Source organism: Rutilus rutilus (assembly GCF_951802725.1).
Source record: "Rutilus rutilus genome assembly, chromosome: 14".
NCBI classification, from domain to species: Eukaryota; Metazoa; Chordata; class Actinopteri; order Cypriniformes; family Leuciscidae; genus Rutilus; species Rutilus rutilus.
Window position 1 is genome coordinate 35,292,306 of NC_140219.1, and position 22,785 is coordinate 35,315,090.

Sequence of the window (22,785 nt, forward strand, 5' to 3'; positions counted from 1 at the left end):
CAGAAGTCACCATTAAGAGCCGAGTCCCAAACACACGATCATGTTCTCATTATAATGTTATGAAGCCGATATGACAGACTTGAACTGTATTTTCCCTTTTTTGAAGTGATTCCAAATTATATTTCAAACTTATTATATTTTATAATTATATTTCATGTCTCAGCTGAAGGAAATAATACATTATTCATCAGCTTTAATATATCGGGCACGTTTTTTTTATGAAGCCGACAACGATAACATTAAAAATGAACATATATCAGCCGATAGTGATATGGTGGATGATATATCATACATCCATGATAAAAACATTTGTGCAATGTGCGATTTATTTTCCCCCACTTTTTATTAAATCATGCAGAAATGAAGTGTTTACATTCGTGCTAGTGTTTGTTTTATTGCCTTTAATATGTGCAGATGTCAATGATTGTCCTGCATTACACTAATGGAGAATGATGGGAATAATTAATCCAGGTGCGTTTGGGGTTAAATGTATTTTATTGTCATGAAAAAGCATTGCAAACGATTTTAATATTGATTGAGGGTTGAACTGAGACCTGTTCGTGTTTAAAGCAGTGCATGCTGGGATTAATCTCGCACTCTAGGCCTGTATTTGAGTGTCTGTGCTCACGTGTAAAGCGTTTTATTGAAGGGAAGTTATGAATGTTTTTGATGTCTTCACTGAAGACTCTTGAAGGAATGTTGTTGAAGTTTATGTGTGTCTATAAAGGTACTCTGGCTTGATGATGGTTTATAAGGTTTAATGTTTAACCTTTTATAGTTGTGGAGATTGTTTACGTCCCTCGGCCCTGCTGTAAAGAGCTCCAGTGGTTTCCCGTCAGTGTTTTGATCATGTTCGGGTTGAACCGGTTTCACACGCCGCTTCAGATACGTGTTGATGCGCTGTTGACATGCCAACAGAAGTGTGCTTTCAGTTCCTCCAGCGAACACAGAAACCACAGCCTACGTTTCTGCTTAATGTCAGTCTTTCAGAAGCTTTAGTTATTGTTTTAATCAAACAAGCCTGAGACCGTTGAGTTGTCATGTTAGCATACGTAAATCATCATCATCATCATCATCATCATGGTCTTCTGAGCTACGTTTCCTGTCCTTGTTTACCATGGTTAGATTAAACCACAGCAACACTTGGGTTTGTATGTCTTTTCAAAATTTGGGTTAGTGTTTTTTTTTTTTCATGATTTTAATAAAGGTTTACCACAATGTTGGAAAAGAATGAAAATAAACATTATGGGGCATTATGTTACAAGACTTTTGTTTTCTTAATTCGCTTATTAAATGAGTACTTTCAGTTTATTATCCATAAGAACATATATAAGTGTGTGTGTGTATTTACATTAAAATGTGTATGTATTTATAAATATATAAAGTACTTATATAGATTTATAAATTAAGGACATTAAACAATAAATATGAAAATAAATACATTTTTATAAATATTAATATATATCTTAATATGTGTATATATATATATATGAAGAGTTCAGATGCAAAAGTCTCTAAGTGCCATCTGAAATTTTCTTCTAGAATGATCATTTTTATCAAGCTTGTATATTTAAGTTCAGTAATTTCACTTAAATGACAATTAATAGGTCATTTTCATTTCCATTTAAGTGAAATTATTGAACTTAAATATACAAGCTTGATAAAAAAATGATCATTCTAGAAGAAAATTTCAGATGGCACTTAGAGACTAACTCTTCATATATATATATATATATATATATATATATAAAACATCAAATATGAAGAAATCAGTCAAAAGTAGATATATTCCTTTATTTTTTTCTCCATTCTGGCTCTTTTGTCTTTTTTTTTGTACAAATAAAAAGAAGTTTACTCTTTATATAAAGATATATGGAACTAAGGTGTTAAAATACTTTTTTTTGTTTTGAAGTTGACGTAATGGTGCCACCCAGTGGCTGCTGAGAGAACTGCACAAAGCTAGACATCAGTTCAGTTAGTGTGGAGGGGGCGGGGCCTGGGTGCGGCTGGCCAATCAGTGCAGCTACAGGTTGGATGTTGCCGGGCAGGCCTGATCCGAGGAGGAGAAGAAGTCGCAGACGCCCTCCTCTGACAGCTGGCCGTACTCGTTGTTGTAGAAGGTCTGGCCTGAGAGTTGGCTGAAGAAGGGAGGACGAGATGAGCTGGCGGATGGAGAACTGATGAGCCGCTCTGTGCTGTGACCCGCCGACACACTGAAGAGGACAGAGACAGACGAGTAAAGGGATAGTTCACCAGAAACATTCAAATAGATTTACTTACTTTACCCATGATTTACTCACTCTCAACCCATCCTAGGTGTAAAATACTTTCTTCTTTCAGGCGAACACAATCAGAGTTATATAATAAAATGTCCTGGCTCTTCCAAGCTTTATAATGGGAGTGAATGGCCGTTTTTTGTTTTGAAGTGGATATCATGGATAGATGCACTTTCATGACGGACAGATGCACTTTTATGATGGACAGATGCACTTTTATGATGATAGATGCACTTTTATGATGGACAGATGCACTTTTATGATGGACAGATGCACTTTTATGATGGACAGATGCACTTTTATGATGATAGATGCACTTTTATGATGGACAGATGCACTTTTATGATGATAGATGCACTTTTATGATGGACAGATGCACTTTTATGATGGACAGATGCACTTTTATGATGGACAGATGCACTTTTATGATGGACAGATGCACTTTTATGACGGATAGATGCACTTTTATGATGGACAGATGCACTTTTATGATGATAGATGCACTTTTATGATGGACAGATGCACTTTTATGATGGATAGATGTATTTTTATGATGGACAGATGCACTTTTATGATGGATAGATGCACTTTTATGATGGATAGATGCACTTTTATGATGGACAGATGCACTTTTATGATGGACAGATGCACTTTTATGATGGACAGATGCACTTTTATGACGGATAGATGCACTTTTATGATGGACAGATGCACTTTTATGATGATAGATGCACTTTTATGATGGACAGATGCACTTTTATGATGGACAGATGCACTTTTATGATGGACAGATGCACTTTTATGACGGATAGATGCACTTTTATGATGGACAGATGCACTTTTATGATGATAGATGCACTTTTATGATGGACAGATGCACTTTTATGATGGATAGATGTATTTTTATGATGGACAGATGCACTTTTATGATGGATAGATGCACTTTTATGATGGACAGATGCACTTTTATGATGGATAGATGCTCTTTTATCATGGATAGATGCACTTTTATGATGGACAGATGCACTTTTATGATGGATAGATTCACTTTTATGATGGACAGATGCACTTTTATGATGGACAGATGCACTTTTATGATGGATAGATGCACTTTTATGATGGATAGATGCACTTTTATAATGGATAGATGCACTTTTATGATGGATAGATGCACTTTTATCATGGATAGATGCACTTTTATGATGGATAGATGCACTTTTATAATGGATAGATGCACTTTTATAATGGATAGATGCACTTTTATGATGGATAGATGCTCTTTTATCATGGATAGATGCACTTTTATGATGGACAGATGCACTTTTATGATGGATAGATGCACTTTTATGATGGATAGATGCACTTTTATAATGGATAGATGCACTTTTATGATGGATAGATGCACTTTTATCATGGATAGATGCACTTTTATGATGGATAGATGCACTTTTATAATGGATAGATGCACTTTTATAATGGATAGATGCACTTTTATGATGGATAGATGCACTTTTATGATGGATAGATGCACTTTTATAATGGATAGATGCACTTTTATGATGGATAGATGCACTTTTATAATGGATAGATGCACTTTTATGATGGATAGATGCTCTTTTATCATGGATAGATGCACTTTTATGATGGACAGATGCACTTTTATGATGGATAGATTCACTTTTATGATGGACAGATGCACTTTTATGATGGACAGATGCACTTTTATGATGGATAGATGCACTTTTATGATGGATAGATGCACTTTTATGATGGACAGATGCACTTTTATGATGGATAGATGCACTTTTATGATGGATAGATGCACTTTTATGATGGACAGATGCACTTTTATGATGGATAGATGCTCTTTTATCATGGATAGATGCACTTTTATGATGGACAGATGCACTTTTATGATGGACAGATGCACTTTTATCATGGATAGATGCACTTTTATGATGGACAGATGCACTTTTATGATGGATAGATGTATTTTTATGGTCTTCAAAACAGAAACGGCCATTGACTCCCATTATAAAGCTTTGAAGAGTCAGGATATATTTTTTCATATATCTCAGATTGTGTTCGTCTGAAAGAAAGTATTTTACAGCTAGGATGGGTTGAGAGTGAGTAAATCATGGGCACATTTTTTATTTTTTATTTTTTTTTATTATAATGAACCCTTTAATGATGAAAACTGACCACTTACACACGCTAAATGATTCACCTACTTTTTCAGCATGGCTCCTCTGTGCTTGTGTTCAAACCTCTCCAGCTCGTCTGAAGCCAACACCATCCCACTGTCCGTCTGGCTGTCCTGTAGACACACACACACAGCATGAGACCACACAGATCCTGACATCCTTCAGCCAATAAAGACTCGATATACTGGAGGTCTCGGCCGTACATGATGTGTCTTGTGTGATGTCATTTCCAGGGGAAGCTCCTCGAAGGTCTTGACTCGCGGGTGACACGAGCTCGAGGCTCCCACCATGATGCACCCCGAGAACGGCACGCAGTTGTAATATCTGGACGCAGAGACACATGTACATTCATAACTGCAATATTTTGGTCTTGAGATTGTTACCGAGATAAGAAAATACATGAGATGTTTTTACTGGTTTCAAGAAAGGTAATAGCACACCTCTCTTCAATAAGACATGATTTATCATTCAAAGATAATTGTTTAGGTTTGTTCAAATCCCTACTAACATTAATTTTAAAGTGTAAAGTCTGCTGTCTCATATCTGATGCACAGATTTATGAGGCCTCAAATGATCAAAACTGTGGGTAACACTTTATTTTACAGTGTCCTTGTTACATGTACTTACCATAGTAATAACAGTAAATTATGCATAATTACATGCAACTAACCCTCAACCCAACCCTAATCCTACCCTAACCCTATAGTAAGTACATGTAGTTAATTAATATTACTCAGTACTTAAATATATAATTACACTGTAACAATGACACCTTAAAATAAAGTGTAACCCAACTTTGCTGTCGCACACGCTCTCCTCCGGTCCTTCTGTGTCAGTGATAGTTTAGACTTTTTTAACAAGTAAACGTTTTTTAGTGTAATTGTACAAACGTCCTCCTTCAGCTCGAGCTTCACGTGTGTTTCTGCTGTCAAATCTGCCCTGCATATCAAATATGATCATCAGGCTTTTGAGGAAGGTTTATTTGTTCATCTCTCAGTCATCACTGTATTGTATTGCATTATATGTTTAAAAACTACAGATCATAAAACTAAGCATCATCTTACTAAGACATATTATTGGCAGATATAGTGACGACTAATATTTATATGCGTTTGATTTCCATTACAAGCATCAGAATTTCATCTTACTTTTTGTATATTTGTATATAAACAGCATATTTTTTGCTCAGTTTCGGCCTCTGAATAAAACAGGGTCTTTTCCTCCGTATTCTCACTATATCAGAATATATGAGCCATAAAACTTTTATGGAAACTTTTAAAAGTTTCAGGCCATTATTTGATCCCTCAGTCCTGCCAGGGTTGGGAACACTCGCGCTCGCTGATGAAGTGATGTGTACCGTGTGGACAGTGTGTTGCAGGCCAGCCGGATCTCCTCCTGTGATGCTGGGCGAGAGGAAGCTTGTGAGAAGCCGTCGTCCTCTGAACTCTGAGACACGTTGAACGGGATTTCCTAAGAAAACAGACAATGCATTTCACTTAATCACTAAACATATGAGCCAAAACATTATGAGCACCTGCCCAATCTGAGTGCCTGTATACCCTCCGAGGCCTGGACTCTACAGAGCCCTGAAGGCGTCCTGTGGCTTCTGACAGCAGATCCTTTAAGTCCTGTAGGTTGTGAGGTGGAGCCGCTTATTCGAACTAATTGGTCCAGCAGATCCCACAGATTTTTGGTGGTATTGGGGAGAACAGGACAACACCTTGTCGGCCCAGATCCAGCCCACATCTGGGCCGTGTGAAATCCATGTGTTCCAGATGTGTATATTATTATTATTATTTATTATTGTAAAAATGCGGTAATACATTGATGCTTGGGTTTTAAATCTTTAAGTACACAACAAAAATGCCAGCAAATGGTTGCTTTTATCATGTTTGTTTTGTGATCTCGCTGTTTCCAGTGATTTCTTTCTGATTGGTTTTCTGATAAAACTTCCATTTATGGTGAAATTATGGGTTATTCCTGCGCATTTCTCCGGCATCCAACACACTGATTACGAGAACTGACCTAATCTGATCTAATCAGACCTGAATATGTGACCTTAGGAGATGATCTCAATATGATATAGTGTCGGCCCAGATCCGGCCCACATCTGGCCTGTATGAAATCCACGTTTACCAGATGTGGCCCGGATCTGGGCCGACACTATATTGTTTTCTGGGCCGCGCTTCACCTGTGACTGGTCATAATGTTTTGGCTATTCGTCAAATACGATTGACAGTTAGCATACAGTTAGGATTGGCGGTATGGTTCTGTTCTGGGCTATCATGGATAAGAGCAGCAATAACGCCCCGTAGGGTGAACAGAACAGAATCAACATGAATGTATTGCAGATATCATTAATTCAAGATTTTAGGCGTCGTATTCCTATAGGTCGACGTGGATCAGCTGAGAGTCACTGATGCGAGCTTGACTAACGTGACCTGCCAGAACTGACGCTACGCTTGATCAGGTAAAGTGTGATGCTCAGATATTATTACTGGATGTGGTGTTTGTTTCCTCACCGGTAGACTGTTTTCCTGCAGCAGATCTCCCAGGATCTCCACCAGAGCCGGAAACATGGGTCTCTCCCTGGGCTCGCCCTGCCAGCAGGCCAGCATGATGCCGTATCTGCCAGAACACACACACGTCAGGGCACTCTATCGACGTCATCAGTCTGACCAAACACACACACAATCATCAGGCCTGCGCTCACATTTCAGGGGACGCATTGTCCGGTGCCCTCATCCTGGTACCGTCTTTGAGTCGTGTGCAGAAGTCTTCATCGATCTGGAGGCCCGGGTATGGAGACGCTCCTGATGGGACAAGGTTCAGTCAAGACTCCATAGATGTTTTACACAGAGAGAGCACGGTATGTTGAATAGGCATAGGCCTGTGAAAGACCCTCACCCAGAGAGAAAATCTCCCAGAGCAGGACTCCGAACGACCAGACGTCACTCTGAGTGGTGTAAACCTTATCGAAGATGCTCTCCGGGGCCATCCACTTCAGAGGCAGTCTGGCCTGCCAACACAGATAACACCTCACTGTGAGAGAACACTCTCGGCTCAGGATCCTGGAGCTGAGATGATCTCAATGCTGGTCAAGCATTCATACCCAGAGCACGTCATGCAGTAACACTACTGGTATCGAATTCGTTCCTAATGATTTTTATTTAGTATGTACTAGGGTTGCCAACTTCAGAAAATAAAAATACGGGACAATTGTGGTTCTTTACAGGAAAATAAGGGACACTCAAAGTATTTGTAGTACTGTATCACACGGTTTATGTCATTTCAGGTTTGTATGTGTTTAAAAGGTTCTCAGGCTGAAACACATTTGTTTTGCTTAACCTAATTATGTACAATTTAATTCTAAAACGAATTTTAAGGTCATACAAAAAAAGTCACATTACACCAAAATAATAGCATTTATCTGAAATAGAAAGCTTTTGTAACATTATACTAGCCTGGGAAAACCCAGACAACTTCCGGCAAATTTAGACTTGCTCTGCAAGTAGTCTGGCAAAGAGCTCATTCAAGCCCATTTCTAATCCGTCCAAATCGCGGCACCAATCAGAAACGTTGGGGCGGGCTTTACACGACGACGATCGCTCTGATTGGTTTTAGGTCTATCCAATTGCGCCCAGAGGCATTTGAGCGACGTCCGTTCACCTTTTAAATGCATTATTATATTCAAATGGCAAACACATGAGGACAGTCTCCACGAAAGACCCACTGGCAGATGAACGTGCTACTACATTTCTCTCCGAAACGGTAGGAAATTAAATTAGATTTAATAGAGGATTTTAATTGTGACAAGATGATTGACAGGGCAGTTTACGTGACAGGACGCACGCGACAGATCCTTACGATAAAGATGACGAAGTAGTGTGTCCCAAAGCTTGCCTACTTTTTTGCTACACATTCAAAAGTAAATACCTTTTCTTCACAAAAAGAGTTCATACTTTTATGGCGTAGTGTAACTTAGGTGAATTGGGACGCAGCATATGGCTTTACACGATGACGATCGCTCTGATTGGTTTTAGGTCTATCCAATTGCGCCCAGAGGCATTTGAGTGACGTCCGTTGGTGACGCCCCTTTGGAAACGAGTTATTAATGAAGCTTTGCCAGACCATAACTGAGAATGGTCTGGTTTTAACCAGGCTAACATTATACACTACATTTGAAAGAAATTAAAGAAAGTAATAGCCTACTTTTATTCAGCAAGGACGCATTAATCTCCTTTGAAATTTCTATTTATCAAAGAATCCTGTTTGTTTTTTTTTTTTTACATTAATAATAATCAGAAATGTTTCTTGAGCAGCAAATCACATCAGCATATCATTCGCTCAGGTAGATTCTTGCGTGACTGGATGGATGTTGAATTCTGCAAAACTGATTTGCCGAAATCAAAACACGGAAAAGTGAAAGGGATTTGCCAGTTAGCGCGAGTCCAGATCGAACCGGGAGCGACCAGACAGCAGAGGATTCTGTTCGCAAATCAAACAATGATTTGTCCCAAAAGAATGATTCATTCTCAGTTTAGAGTTTGTTACTGGTATGGTCTGATGTGAATGAGTGTGGGCTGTGATTGGATGATGACCGGTGTCGTGATCATTCTCAAGTGTCGTGTTGCTGTTGTTAGATCAGCATACCAGTCAATAAACAGGACAAGGGAGGTCACGTACGGGACAAATAAATTAGGCCCAATATACGGGACGTCACGGGACAGTTGGCAACCCTAGTATGTGCTGAATGTTGCTCTGGCCTTTACTGCAATGCTGAATCTCATGTGGGCTCACATTTCACATAATGTTATTTTCATGACACTTAAACACTGACCCAGCTGTACACTAGAGATCTTTCTGGATCATGCTCATGCTAACAGTCGAAGGGTTTCTCTTACATTGCCTTTGCGCACGTAGTCAGGGTCTTTGTAGATGTCACGCGCTAAACCAAAGTCACAGATCTTCACCACGTTGCTCTCGGACAGGAGGATGTTGCGGGCCGCCAGGTCTCGATGAATACACTGCCACAATCAGAGCCAAACCAAGATCAGTGACCACCTCTAGACCTTACAATAGCTCAGCAAATCTATACTAGAAAGTAAAGTTCGTCAGGACAAATTTTCATGTTGGCTTGACAAAGCCTTGTCTGAAAGTTTGAAAGTTTTACAAGCTTCCTAGTATGTGTTATCATGTTGCTTGAAAGTTTTATCATGTTGTTATCATTTCTTAGCATGAGCCTATAATTTTTTTGCTCATTGTTAGCATTTTTTATTTTGTTGCGAGCATGATTCAACATTTTGCTTGCATGTTTTAGAACATTGCTAAAATGAATAAGCACGTTGCTGACATGATTTAACATGCTAACATGTTTTATCATGTTGTTAGCATGTTTTAGCGCATTGCTGGCATGAATTAGCATGTTGCTAGCACAAATAAGTATGTTGATAGCATTATTTAACACATTGATAGCATGATTTAACATGTTGCTAGCATGTTTTAACATGTTGTAAACATGAATTACTATATTGTTAGCATGTTTTAACACATTGCTAGCATGAATTTGCATTTTAATAACGTTTTAACACATCAACTAGCATGATTTAGCATGTTGCTAAGTGTTTTAACATGTTTTTATCTTTGATTTAATACATTGCTACCATGATTTAACATGCTGATAACATGTTTTAACACATTGCTAACATGAATTAGCACATTGCTAATATGATTTATCATGTTGCTAGCATGAATTAGCATTCTTGCTAGCATGTTTTTAGCATGTTTTTTTTTACATGTTTTAACACATTGCTAAAACAAATTAACGGGTTGCTGGCATTATTTAACATTCTGCTAGCATGTTTTAGCACATTGCTGCCATTAAATAGCATTTTGCAAGCATGAATAAGTATGTTGCTAGCATTATTTAACACATTGATAGCATGATTTAACATTTGCTAGCACAATATAACATGTTGCTAACATGAATTACTATTTTGCTAGCATGTTTTAACCCGTTGCTAGCATGATTTTGCATTTTAATATGTTGTAACACATAGCTAGCATGATTTAGCATGTTCCTAGCATGTTTTAACACGTTGCTATCTTGATTTAATACATTGCTACCATGATTCAACATGCTGATAACGTTTTAACAAATTTGCTAGCATGAATTAACACATTGCTAGCATGAATTAGCATTAGAGCTAGCGTGTTGTAGCATGTTGCTAGCATGTGCTAACTAAGCTAGTTGCTAGGCTTTGCTAGCGATAGACACTTGGTAGGTGAGTTTAATAGTACTCTTAGAGATCTTAAGTCACTGAAACATAATCCATAACCCGCTGAGTGTGCCTGAGGATCATCAGAGCGATGGAGCGGGAGTAAGTTATACAGTAATGTACCTTACGAGACGCCAGAAACTCCATTCCTCGCGCGACCTGAAAGCTGTAGCATATCAAGTCCTCTATCGTGAGCGGGGTCTTCCAGAGATCGTCCACCGCAGCTGGGGAAATATAGAAGAGTTTGCTAAGTAAGCTGTCAGGAAGGTAATGTAATAATCAGTGATTCCTCAGGTGGACCGAGTGCTTCCGAGGAGCCGTCCTCAATGTCTTCATGATGTTCTGCTCTGCTAATATGGCTCAGTCCCTCCGTTAGTTTCTCATTAAGCTCTTTATAGCCCTCGGTGGGATTCCCACATGATTTATGATGCCTTCATGTGCTAGTCCCACTTCAGAAGACGTAATTACGAGTATGTCACGTTCAAGTGCTTTGTTGTCGAAAACATGAAACCCAGGTTTACTGGAGCATATTTTAAAATTCAACTACATGCCATTATCCTTAAAAAAAAGTTAAATCCGCATCAAATCACTGACCGAAATGACAAGCATATTAACAAGCTGTCTGTATTTAGATAAAAGATTGAAACCTATAATTTGCTACAGAAATCGTGCTCTACTCTTCTCCCTTACAACTCGGACACTTGGCCATCAATATTATCTCTGAGTTTCCCAGTTGTAATTACAAGTTTCCGACTATGAAAAGTTGCCCTGATGATAAATGTACGATGTTTCCAAAAGCACATGACCCGCAGCATTAGATCCGGCCCTATATCTTCTTTCTTTCTTCTATTTTCTATATCTCCTATCACCTATTATCAAGGATTATATTAATTACCCATCAGTTATGTATGTATGTAAGATGCAGGGCTGTGTAATCTCTCAGTGTGTGTGTGTGTATTGACCCTCACCGCGAGACTGTGCCGCCGCAGGGCTGGTGTTGGAGGAGCTGGACGCCCGATGCTCAAGCTGACCGGCCTGACCCGCTTCTATCATGCGGCGCACCTGACTCTGGGTTTTAGGAGAACGATCCTGCAAATGTTACACCACACCTCATTATCACTGACTGTCGTGCTGTTGTGAGAGGAAGCATATATGCATTTCATCCTGTTATAAAAGTGAGCATTTGAGTCTCTCTCACCCTGTATGGTAAGAAGAACTCCCTCTTGGCACGCAGGAAGTTGGAGAGATTTCCATATTTACAATATTCCACTATAACCATGAGAGGACCTGACAATCAGATCAAGCAGAGGTTTAGAAAGAAGTATGGAAGGATGCAGCAGACAGATACGTAATATTTCTACAGTACAGGTCAAAAGTTTGGAAACATTACGATTTTTTTTATATTTTTGAAATAAGTCTCTAATGCTCATCAAGGCTGCGTTTATTTGATCAAAAATACAGAAAAAAAAAACAGTAATATTGTGAAATATTATTACAACTTAAAATACTTTAAAAAATACTTTATTCCTGTGATCAAAGCTGAATTGTCAGCATCATTACTCTAGTCTTCAGTGTCACATGTGACATCCGGTCTATCACATGATCCTTTAGAAATCATTCTAATATTCAGATTTATTATGAGTGTTGGAAACAGTTCTGCTGCCTAATATATTTGATGAATAAAAGGTTAAAAAGAACTGCATTTATTAAAAATAAAAAAATATGATCACTTTTTATCAATTTAACACATCCTTGCTGAATAAAAGTATTGATTTATTTCAAAAAAAGAAAGAAAAAAATTTACTGACCAGTGGTGTATATTGTTGTTACAAAAGATTTCTATTTTTAAAACATTTGCTTCTTTTTTATATATATATATATATTTTTTTTTTTTTACTTTTTATTCATCAAAGTATCCTAAAAAAGGTTATCACAGGTTATGAAAAAATATTAAGCAGCAGAACTGTTTCCAACTTTGATAATGAATCATCATATTAGAATGATTTCTAAAGGATCATGTGATAGACTGGAGTAATGATCCTGAACATTCAGCTTCGCATCACAGAAATAAATGATAATTTAAAGTATAATAAATTAAAAACCAATAATTTTAAATTATAATAATATATCACAATATTAAAAAAAAAATCTGTATTTTTGATCAAATAAATGCAGGCTTGATGAGCAGAAGAAACTTCTTTCAAACACATTAAAAATAGTAATGTTTCCAAACTTTTGACCTGTACTGTATATCTGGATCACCAAACCCAGACAGCAACGTAGTGTCGGCCCAGATCCGGCCCACATCTGGTACACGTGGATTCAACACGATCCAGATGTGGACCGGATCTGGGCCGACACTGTGGCTACGTTCAGCCTTTCAGCCCAAATCTGCATATCCGACTGAAATCTGATCAGATTTAGCTAGTGTGAACATGAAATGCTATTTTACAAATCCGTTTCGAGCTACATCCATATGTGGTTTAAAATCATATTCAAATCACATTTCTGGAAATCCGTTTCAGTCTGACCACTCAGATCGGATTCCACGTGGTTTATGTGACTTTCCAACGCTATCTCACGACCCATTCGTGCGAATTCGTATGAGTGATTAAAAGGTGCCTAAAAAGGTGGCTAATTAAGACGAATTCGTACGATTTGTCTAAACCCACTTGATTGGGTAGGTTTAGGGGCGGGGTCAGGGGTAGGTCATTCGTACGAATTCATACGAATTGGGCAACTCGTAAAATATGTACGATTTAGCAAATTGAGGTCGAATTGTCGTGAGATCGGGTTGGACTTTCTCACGCCACATAAATCGTAGAACGTCAGACGTTGTTATAGCAAACATGCTAAACATTTCCATGTTGTAAAATATAAAACATTGCAAACTCGTCCATGTTGTGGTTTTTGTTGTAGTTTTTGACGCCATTGCCATAGAAACCAATGCAAATATTCCAGAGAACGAAAGAGCTGCATGGACACACACATCGGATCGACCAGTTGCGATTCACTGTGTGGACATCATTAGTTTTAGATCATCATTTCAATCGCATACGCAAATAATCGGATTTGGACTGGCAGTCTGAACGTGTTGCTGTCTGGGAATCTGCACACAGGAACAGAAGTATCTGTTTTATACTGGATTCTCCTACCGTTGGGTTTGGTGGAGGCTCCGAGAAGGTTGACCACATTGAGATGGTTTCCAATATGAATGAGGATCTTCAGTTCTGACATCAGCGCTTTGTGTTCGCTGGCTGTGGCTCCCTCTGTCATACACAACACTTCAGTAAACGCATGTGAAAGTCAACGGGCATTTCTGCATTCTCTACAGTTTATGGGTGAGACTGAACCTTTCAGCATCTTCACAGCCACGGTGTTTGAAGAGGTTTTCTTGTCGTGTCCAAACATGGAGGCTTCGATCACCTTCCCGAAAGCTCCATGCCCGAGCACCTTCCCTGCAAACACGGACACGGGTTTCACAGTTCATCATGAGAGTAGAATGTGTGTGCGTCCCAAATCAGTACAGTGAAAATTATTATTAAACGTGACTGAATAAATCTGAAATAACTCGGGTAACATCTGTACGTTCCAGTTAGCTGGAAAGTTAACTCCTCGGGGCTCATTTGCATATTCATAGAACCGCGCATACTAAATGAGGCAAGGGTGTCGAGTTACATTCAAGATATTTTAAGGCATAAAGACACTTTTTCACGGAAATTTTTTTTTAATATGTCATTTTGGTGATCAAAGATGAGTTAATTTTTCACTTTCAAACTCATAAACCCTTAAACGTTTAACTCTTAATTTTAGAGGAATATTGGTGAAATTGTGTAAATGAACACCGTGTCGCTCTTCACTCTGAAACACGCAGCGCAACATATGCTTCTTTAAATCACTGCCTTTGATTTGATCATCTCGATTTGAGATAATCTGCTATTTCAGTTTCATTTAGATTAATTGTGCAGTCCCATTTTTTTTATTTTAATGTTAAATTTGATTCAATTATTAGTTTTGCATCAACTCACAAACGACCTGCATTTCCCTCAAAAATCACATTCCCATAGGATTCCTAAATGTTGATTTAAAGTCCCCCTGTGGTGGAAATCCAGCATTTAATGTTGTTTATGTGTCTATGTGGTGTTTTTAATATGCTTTAAGACAAACCATGTGTAAATTCATAAGTCGACACCATTGCTGAGTATTTCCTCCTTAAAACTGCAGTGAACCAAAGACAGTCTCAAAAACACGCTTTGAAATCGCTGGTGTTTCTGACGTCACAAACTACCTTGTAACCAATCAGATCAACGTGTGATCGTCAACCAGTGGATCTCTGAGCTGAGTGAGTGAGTGGAGGCGGGGCTCATTTGCATATTCATAGAACCACGCATACTAAATGAGGCAAGGGTGTCGAGTTACATTCAAGCTATTTTAAGGCATAACTAAAAAAAATATATTTTGGTGATCAAAGATGAGTTTAAAGGAATACAATTATTGACTACAGGGGGACTTTAGGACTCCCCTGAAAATATTAAAAAAAACGCTTCACTTCTGGGACACCAGCCATGAATGCTCTGCATTTGGGCCGATCTGAATCCTACACGAGAGCTGTTGAACTGAAGGATCAGTGACAGTACCGAGGCGCAGCCGGTCTCTGGAGATCTCCCACTGGCTGGAGTCGTAGCACAGGTATTCACACTGCTCCTCCAGCGGCACTTCTCCCGGGTCCATGATGATGGACAGATAGCCGGTCTTGATATCGGCCGGGTTCACCTGCAGGACAGCATCATAACCATTAGTTCTGGATGATCCCGCAGCCTATAAGAGGAGCGAGCCCGAGGCTTGCAGAATCGCTGACTCCGCTGCTCATGCTGATTTGGGTTTTGCTCGTACGTTGCACTGAAGGCAAGGCATTGTCGATGTCAATTTCACATTGTTATTGAAAGGCCTGGCAGGCATCAGTGTGCGCTCCTTGAGTTGCTATATTCTTGAATAATGCAGTTGTGATTTGGATGTGAAGAGAACGACTGCACTGACCCGCTTCACGTTGCAGAAGATGACGAGGAGAAGGACCCAGAAGAAGATGGCGATGACTCCCGTCCCGATGAGAATCACTATTTCTACATTGGTCTTGTCATCAGAGCCTGGCAGACAAAACATGTTATTGTGTTAAAGCTTAGAAACCAACATAAAAGCTCACGTCTTCTAAAAGTGATTTTTCTAATTACATGTAAAAGATCCAGAATCAAATTCTCATGATAATAAAATATGATTTTCTTGCCATTTGTTGCTTATTTTTCCTCAAAGAAAAATGCTACAAAATTATATTTTGAACATCAAAATTATATTCCATGCACTAATATTACATAAAAGGGGATTTACATATTTGCTGTTACAGTTGACTAAAACAACATATCCAACGTTTTTTTATTTTATTATATTATTATTTATTATTTAAATTATTACGTATTTCATGATTTTAATACATTAAAATATATTAATACACAAACATTTAAATGGTAAAGAAGAGATGCATGAAGGTTATAAAAGACTAAATACGTTCAAAAGGTGTAGTTTAAGGATACGTTCACACGACAACGATGTATCAAAAACGGAAATGTTTTTGCTTAGTTTTTTCACGTACAAACGACAATGTCGTTAAAACGACCCCGTTCGCACGGATCCATGAAAACGTCTAAAATCGCTGTATTCTGCTGCCAGGCCAGTAGATGGCGATGTCTATTTGTAAAGAAACTCTACACGCCTGAACACGTAATATGCATGTACATGACATCACCGTCTGCACAAATTCATGGAGACGATAACGGTATATTTTTCAAAAACGTTCACTTTGAAACCCGTTTTCATAAGTTTGTGTTTTCAGTCCCCCAAAACGCTGCTGTTGTGTGCATGAACGGCCATAAAGAGTTTTCTGTTTTTAGTTGAAAACAATGTCGTGTAAACGCCTCATTAGTTAGAGAAGAGTTAGGGTGTAGTACTTAACATTAGCTTAATATTTAAGAATAGAAGTCAATGGGTGAAGCGCCTATAAATCAAAAGTGTGTGTTAGTCTGTGTATGAGCTTGTACCTACTGTTTATGCTCTACTAAATGACTTCCCAGACAGACACATAGTGTCGGCCCAGATCCGGCCCACATCTGGGCCGTGTGGAATCCATGTGTGCCAGATGTGGGCCGGATCTGGGCCGACACTATGTTGCTGTCTGGGTTAAACTGAAGGGCAAGGCAGAAGAGTGAACTGTATCCTACAGCGCCACCTAGAGGATCTCACCGATGATGGACACCGTGGCCGAGGACTGAACGCAGCCCCTCTGGTTGCAGGCGGTGCAGGTGTACAGACCGGCGTCTTCCTCTCGCACTCGCTGAATGCTGAGAGTCCGGTTGGAGTCCTGAAGCAGGATCCCTGTACACATCCACAAAACTGTCAAACACACAATCTGCCGGCTTTCTTACAGCGCTCTTCTCTGAACTGTAAGTTCTGTGATATTCTTCAATCATCAACACCTTCACTATCTACCCCTGAATTGGTTCAACGAGAAACGGTGTACAAAATTGACTTATATAAAGCAGGCCAACATTGTGAATGAGTGAGTTCTTAATGCATATGAAATGGCCCTCTTAAAAAAAAAGGCTCCAATAGAGGGTTTTGATGCAACAGAAGAAACATTTTTGGTTCCTCAAAGATCCTTTCAGTGATCAGTTCACCCTCATCCTTCCCTCGGGTCATTTTGACCCGAAACTCATAAAAAAAAATATTTTTTAATTAGTGTTCATCAAAGGGTCCAAGACCCCAGGACTTTTGTTGCACTTGACAATGAAACCATGCACTGAACCATGAAAACACACACACAAAAAAAAAATGTCAATGGATTCGAGAAGTTTTGTGGTTGAAATTTTAAAAAAGTAACAAATCCTTCCCTCACGGGTCAATTTGACCCCCTTAAAACTAAAAACGCTCAAAATTCAAACTAAAAATGCTAAAACTTTACCACAAAATGATTTTATAATGTGTATCTGAATGCATACTGAAGTGAACTGACTTTACGACCCAGAAGAACAGCTCAGTTGCTCCATATAGAGCTATAAGGCCATCTAGTGGCAAGAGTTATGAAATATCATGTTATATTATTTATTTTCCACAAGAGGTCGGCAAAGACACCCAATGTAAGATATTTAGAGCTGAATTAAAAGGGTTACCGGTATGCATGAAATAGTGAGTTATTTTGAAATTAAGTCGAAAGAATGTGAGGAATGTGCTTAAATTACTATTTATTTATTGACCAATTCTAGTAACGTAAATAAAATAACAAAATAACAAAAAATCTCCCAAAAATTGCATTACATTTTTTTTTTTTTTTTTTATCAAAATGAAATAAGCTTTCTGGACACCAAAAAAATTCAGTCTAATTTTAAGGCTGTGGGTCATTTTGACCCGTGAGGGAAAGATGTGTTACACAGTGTGAGGAAAGGATGAGGGTTAAATGAACCAGTGAACCTTGTGTGCATTTGAAAGGTTTCATAGATGTTAAAGGTTCTTCATGGAACCATCAATCCCAATAAAGAACCTTTATTTTAAGTGTGCGTTTGTGATCAACTCTAAATCCACCGACTTTTCTGTCCTCTGTTCTTTGTCGAATGACTCAAAATCAAATCCAAGACGTCCTGCGGGTCGCCCGTCACAATTTAAGTCAGCCAAGGCTAATTAACACAATTTTACCATTTAAAGCATAACATAAATATTATAAAATTATTTATATCACAATATAATCCTCATTACAATGGACCTCACTTAGAGTGTAATTTTAATGTCACATATACTAAATAATAATTATAGTCAAATAAGTGAGTTTAGAGTAGGTTTAACATGTGACGATAAGTAGTATTTAATTAACTCATGTATCAGTTAATCCACCTTATTTTGCAGCTCAGAGGTAATCTATTTTCTGTGAATGTGCGAGAGTTGAGATTCATTTCTCCGCTTTAGGGAAACAACTAGAAGTAAAACAAAGTGCAGTAGGCTAAACAGTAAGAATATTTGCGCTACAAACCAGTGTGTTTACGATTATGATAATACATCTAAAACGATATGATAACAAATAACCGTTTGCAATATCAAGCAGCATTACGACTGTTTTTACACAGCTAAAATAACTGGAAGCGGATGAAAGCGGAAGCCTCACACAAATGGCCACGTCTGCTCTGATAAGGTGGACTGAATGTAAAGGAGTGTGTGTGTGGTCTGCCGGATCCGGGCCGTATCCAGACCTGATGAAGTGAAGTGTCAACTATCACTCTATCACCGCTTCGTATATGGAACCCCAGAATGGAACCCTTTTCTTTAAGAGTGTAGAGAAACTTTTTAAAGTAAGACCTTGTGCCTGCAATGTGCCAGTGCATATACTGTATGCAAACACGCATACCACACAGTTTTCACAGATTCACGTTTTTGAAGTTTACAACGTGTCCTAACCAGACGCGATAAGATAAGATTCCAGCGACAAATAATTTGTCTGTCCACACTAGACGCGACGCCACTGCGAGATGCATCAAAATCAATCAAAACCCACAGCCAATCAGAACAGCATGTGGGCGGAGTCAGCAAATCAGAACAACGTGTGGGCGGAGTCAGCTAATCAGAACAGCGTGTGGGCGGAGTCAGCCAATCAGAACAGCGTGTGGGTGGAGTCAGCCAATCAGAACAGCGTGTGGGCGGAGTCAGCCAATCAGAACAGCGTGTGGGCGGAGTCTGTCAATCAGAACAGCGTGTGGGCAGAGTCAGCTAATCAGAACAGCGTGTGGGCGGAGTCTGTCAATCAGAACAGTGTGTGGGTGGAGTCAGCCAATCAGAACAGCGTGTGGGCGGAGTCAGCCAATCAGAACAGCGTGTGGGTGGAGTCAGCCAATCAGAACAGCGTGTGGGCGGAGTCAGCTAATCAGAACAGCGTGTGGGCGAAGTCAGCTAATCAGAACAGCGTGTGGGCGGAGTCTGTCAATCAGAACAGTGTGTGGGTGGAGTCAGCCAATCAGAACAGCGTGTGGGCGGAGTCTCGCGGCGAGTGCGCGGCACCAGAGAGTAATCTCGACAGCACTCGCATGAACATGGATAAGTAGCTACATAATCAAATTCACAAATATTACACCATTTAAACATTATTAAAAAGACATATGCTACTGAGTTACTAAAACAATCTTTGTCGAAGAATACACTTGTTTGTTCACAGTTTGAACGTTCTTGTTTCCATTTGTTTAATTTCAGGATCTGAGGTGAATTATCCATTGTTACTTTTACAGCTACAAAGCTGGAGCACTAAATTATATTCAAAGTCACATTGCATGCTTTTAACATTAAATAAAGCACATAAACAGTGCCTGAGATTATCATCGCCACACTTTGTGTTTGTAGTTCCAGCGCGACGTCAGAAAAATAGAAACCATTTCTAAAATAGAGTCGTCGCGTGTCGCCGTCGCGGCTGGATAGGACAAGCACTCTGATTAACATGTAGAAGAACTTTTATCGCGCGTCGTGGCGTCGCATCGGGTCGCGTGTAGTTAGCACACGGTGTAACACGGAGATGATAACGTTTTCAAACATTTTCAAAACTTGCACCTTGCCTAAAGGCAAACAATCTGTTACTGTAATTTCCTATTATCACTGTAAAGCTGAAACAATCTATATTGTTAAAAATCGCTATAAAATGAAGCTGACTTGAAACAACACAAATTTAAATTTAAACACAAATGTTTAAAACATCTCTCCTCTCGTCTATGACACGCCAGCTGAGATCTGTATCAGGAAATCTCTGGTATAACGCCGACACTAGTCACTGTGCTGGAGGGATAATCAGAAGCGTATGCTTTAATTGACTTCACTGGATTTCACAATCTCTAAAACCTTCTGTGGTTTTGCTATGGATTCAGATTCAGCAACTTTAACACATTCCAGTCACACACTCCTGCTAAAAGCTAAACTCCTGAACTCAGTTTGCTCCCGATATAATATCCTCCGCATTACACCTTTCCACAGACTGTACATGCACTGCATGCGAATTCACTTACGGCCCACTGGTATCAGCCCACATACACATTCCCAGAGCCGTATATATACAGGAGTCCAACGGCCCACCCAGACCTCCGGCACGTCAGCCTGAATGCTTTACATCAGCACTGGAATTCAATTTAGTGTGTGTGAGCGAGCGAGTGTAAGCATGTGCTCATGAATAAGTGTGTTCCTATTCGAATGTGCTAAGCTAGAGGGGATTGCTGCGGTGCGGATAATGTAATCTGTAATGGGATCGGTACATTTATGTTAATCTGAAGGAGGGCTGAACAACATGCAGAGAAATGGAAGAAAATAGTGTACATTTAAAACAGATGATGTGATATTATTTTCTGGACCTGTTGATTACTTCACAATCTCATATCCTGACAAACTCACAGTATTAACCACCGAACACCTTTCTGCTTGCCGTAGCTCTTTATATTAGGTGTCTTTACTACTGTGTACTTGCGGCAAAAATAAGAATGAATTTTTAGGTACGTAAAGTGTTGATGCTGTATATTGTAAAACACTATTGAGGTGGGATACGGGTTTGAACAGGTTTCGTGGTGTGGGAATACGGGAGCTCAAGTCGATATCGGCCGATAATACCTTTATATAGTTTGATCGGTGGTCAATGTAAAGGCTGACGCAAAATTCACGAGACAAGTTTTCTATACGCAGCTGAAATTGCTTCACAACATTCACTGGTCTTTCAGTGCTCCCTTGTGAAAAATAAGTGTGCTTAATTGTACTGAAAGCATACTTTTTGTGTGCTTCAAATCATAAAAGTATACTTTTTGAAAAGTGCACTTGAAGATAATATAATATAACTAAAATTAAAGAGAATACACTGACAATATTTCTTAACAAATGCACTTTGTAATGATATCTATTAGATTTAACTTTAACACTTTCATGATGATATTTCTAAACACACTTAAGTGCACTTTTTGTAATGTAATACTTTCAGTATCATTATGTTGTTCTAAGTCAATTAAACACTGTGTGTTCAAACAACCTCTTGTGTGAACTACTGTTAAAAGCATGTGTGTTTCGGTTTGTGGGGTCACCTTATGGACCGGACTGAACAACAACATCAAGCAGAGCCATAATATCATTCATTTCAAAAATAGATTAAAGAAATCATTACTTGGCCAATACAGAAATGAACAGACCTAAAGTCAGGAATGGAATTGTAATTTAAAGGTATTGTTGTATATTGTTGTAAGTTATTGTAAGACCTGAAAGATTATATGCGGTATTTGCATATCTATTTAAATTGTAATAATATTATTTTGTGAAATAAGGGGCAGGATTAAATAAGCTATTTGCTTCCGCCTGCTCCTTCTCGAACTAATCCTTTTATATTTTTATTTTATTTTTGTTTGTTTTTTAGTTATTAAATTCTGACTTTTTGTGTTTTAAAATTTTGTTTTGCTGATTGTTCGAGATAAATAAAAAAAATGAAAAATGAAAATTGCACAAATTTAATTGCATTAATTGCAAGCAAAAATGTAACAAATCTAAACTAAATTAATGTGCATTCAAATTCAGTTAAAATACATTTCATTTTAATCAGACTACAGTACACTGTAAAAATGATTAGCAGCCTAATATTCCTGCTGCTTTATGTCATTAATGTTAATCAAACAACAAAAGACAAAGAGAAAATCACTCACTGCTCTTTAGTGGATTTAGTAGCATTAATGAAGGGCTGTCATGAGTGCCTGACCTGAGATCTGATGGAGGGGTTGGTTATCTTTAAACCAGGACAGCTGTGGAGAGGGTGTGCCCTCCACGTCACACTCCATCTGCAGAGACTCGCTCACATTCAACGTCTGATTGGTGGGGTTGTGCCGGTATCGAGGAGCCTCCAGTGCTGAGAGAGAGAGAGCGAGAGAGAGAGAGAGAGAGAGACAGACAGAGAGAGAGAGAGGGGTGTGGGTTAGGTGTTCTGATACAGTAGTG

The 22,785-nt window shown here is 38.8% G+C and overlaps 1 protein-coding gene across 2 annotated transcripts in view; it reads right to left on the reverse strand.

Annotated features, from left to right (window-relative positions):
• Positions 1 to 1,779: 1,779 nt before the first annotated feature.
• flt4 (fms related receptor tyrosine kinase 4) overlaps positions 1,780 to 22,785 on the reverse strand; it is a 79,444-nt gene continuing 58,438 nt past the window's right edge. Inside the window, exons 14-30 of one of the 2 annotated variants that reach the window (XM_084431129.1) lie at positions 22,550 to 22,696; positions 17,050 to 17,181; positions 15,796 to 15,902; positions 15,396 to 15,531; positions 14,112 to 14,216; positions 13,914 to 14,027; positions 11,957 to 12,045; positions 11,727 to 11,847; positions 10,882 to 10,982; positions 9,385 to 9,507; positions 7,388 to 7,499; positions 7,194 to 7,293; positions 7,003 to 7,108; positions 5,838 to 5,950; positions 4,684 to 4,804; positions 4,508 to 4,593; positions 1,780 to 2,213 (exon numbers count right to left, since the gene is read on the reverse strand). In XM_084431129.1, the coding sequence (XP_084287255.1) occupies positions 2,024 to 2,213; positions 4,508 to 4,593; positions 4,684 to 4,804; positions 5,838 to 5,950; positions 7,003 to 7,108; positions 7,194 to 7,293; positions 7,388 to 7,499; positions 9,385 to 9,507; positions 10,882 to 10,982; positions 11,727 to 11,847; positions 11,957 to 12,045; positions 13,914 to 14,027; positions 14,112 to 14,216; positions 15,396 to 15,531; positions 15,796 to 15,902; positions 17,050 to 17,181; positions 22,550 to 22,696 (2,003 nt within the window). In that variant the 3' untranslated portion in view covers positions 1,780 to 2,023. The remainder of the gene's footprint in view (positions 2,214 to 4,507; positions 4,594 to 4,683; positions 4,805 to 5,837; positions 5,951 to 7,002; positions 7,109 to 7,193; positions 7,294 to 7,387; positions 7,500 to 9,384; positions 9,508 to 10,881; positions 10,983 to 11,726; positions 11,848 to 11,956; positions 12,046 to 13,913; positions 14,028 to 14,111; positions 14,217 to 15,395; positions 15,532 to 15,795; positions 15,903 to 17,049; positions 17,182 to 22,549; positions 22,697 to 22,785) is intronic. The other variant, XM_084431130.1, reaches the window with a different exon arrangement.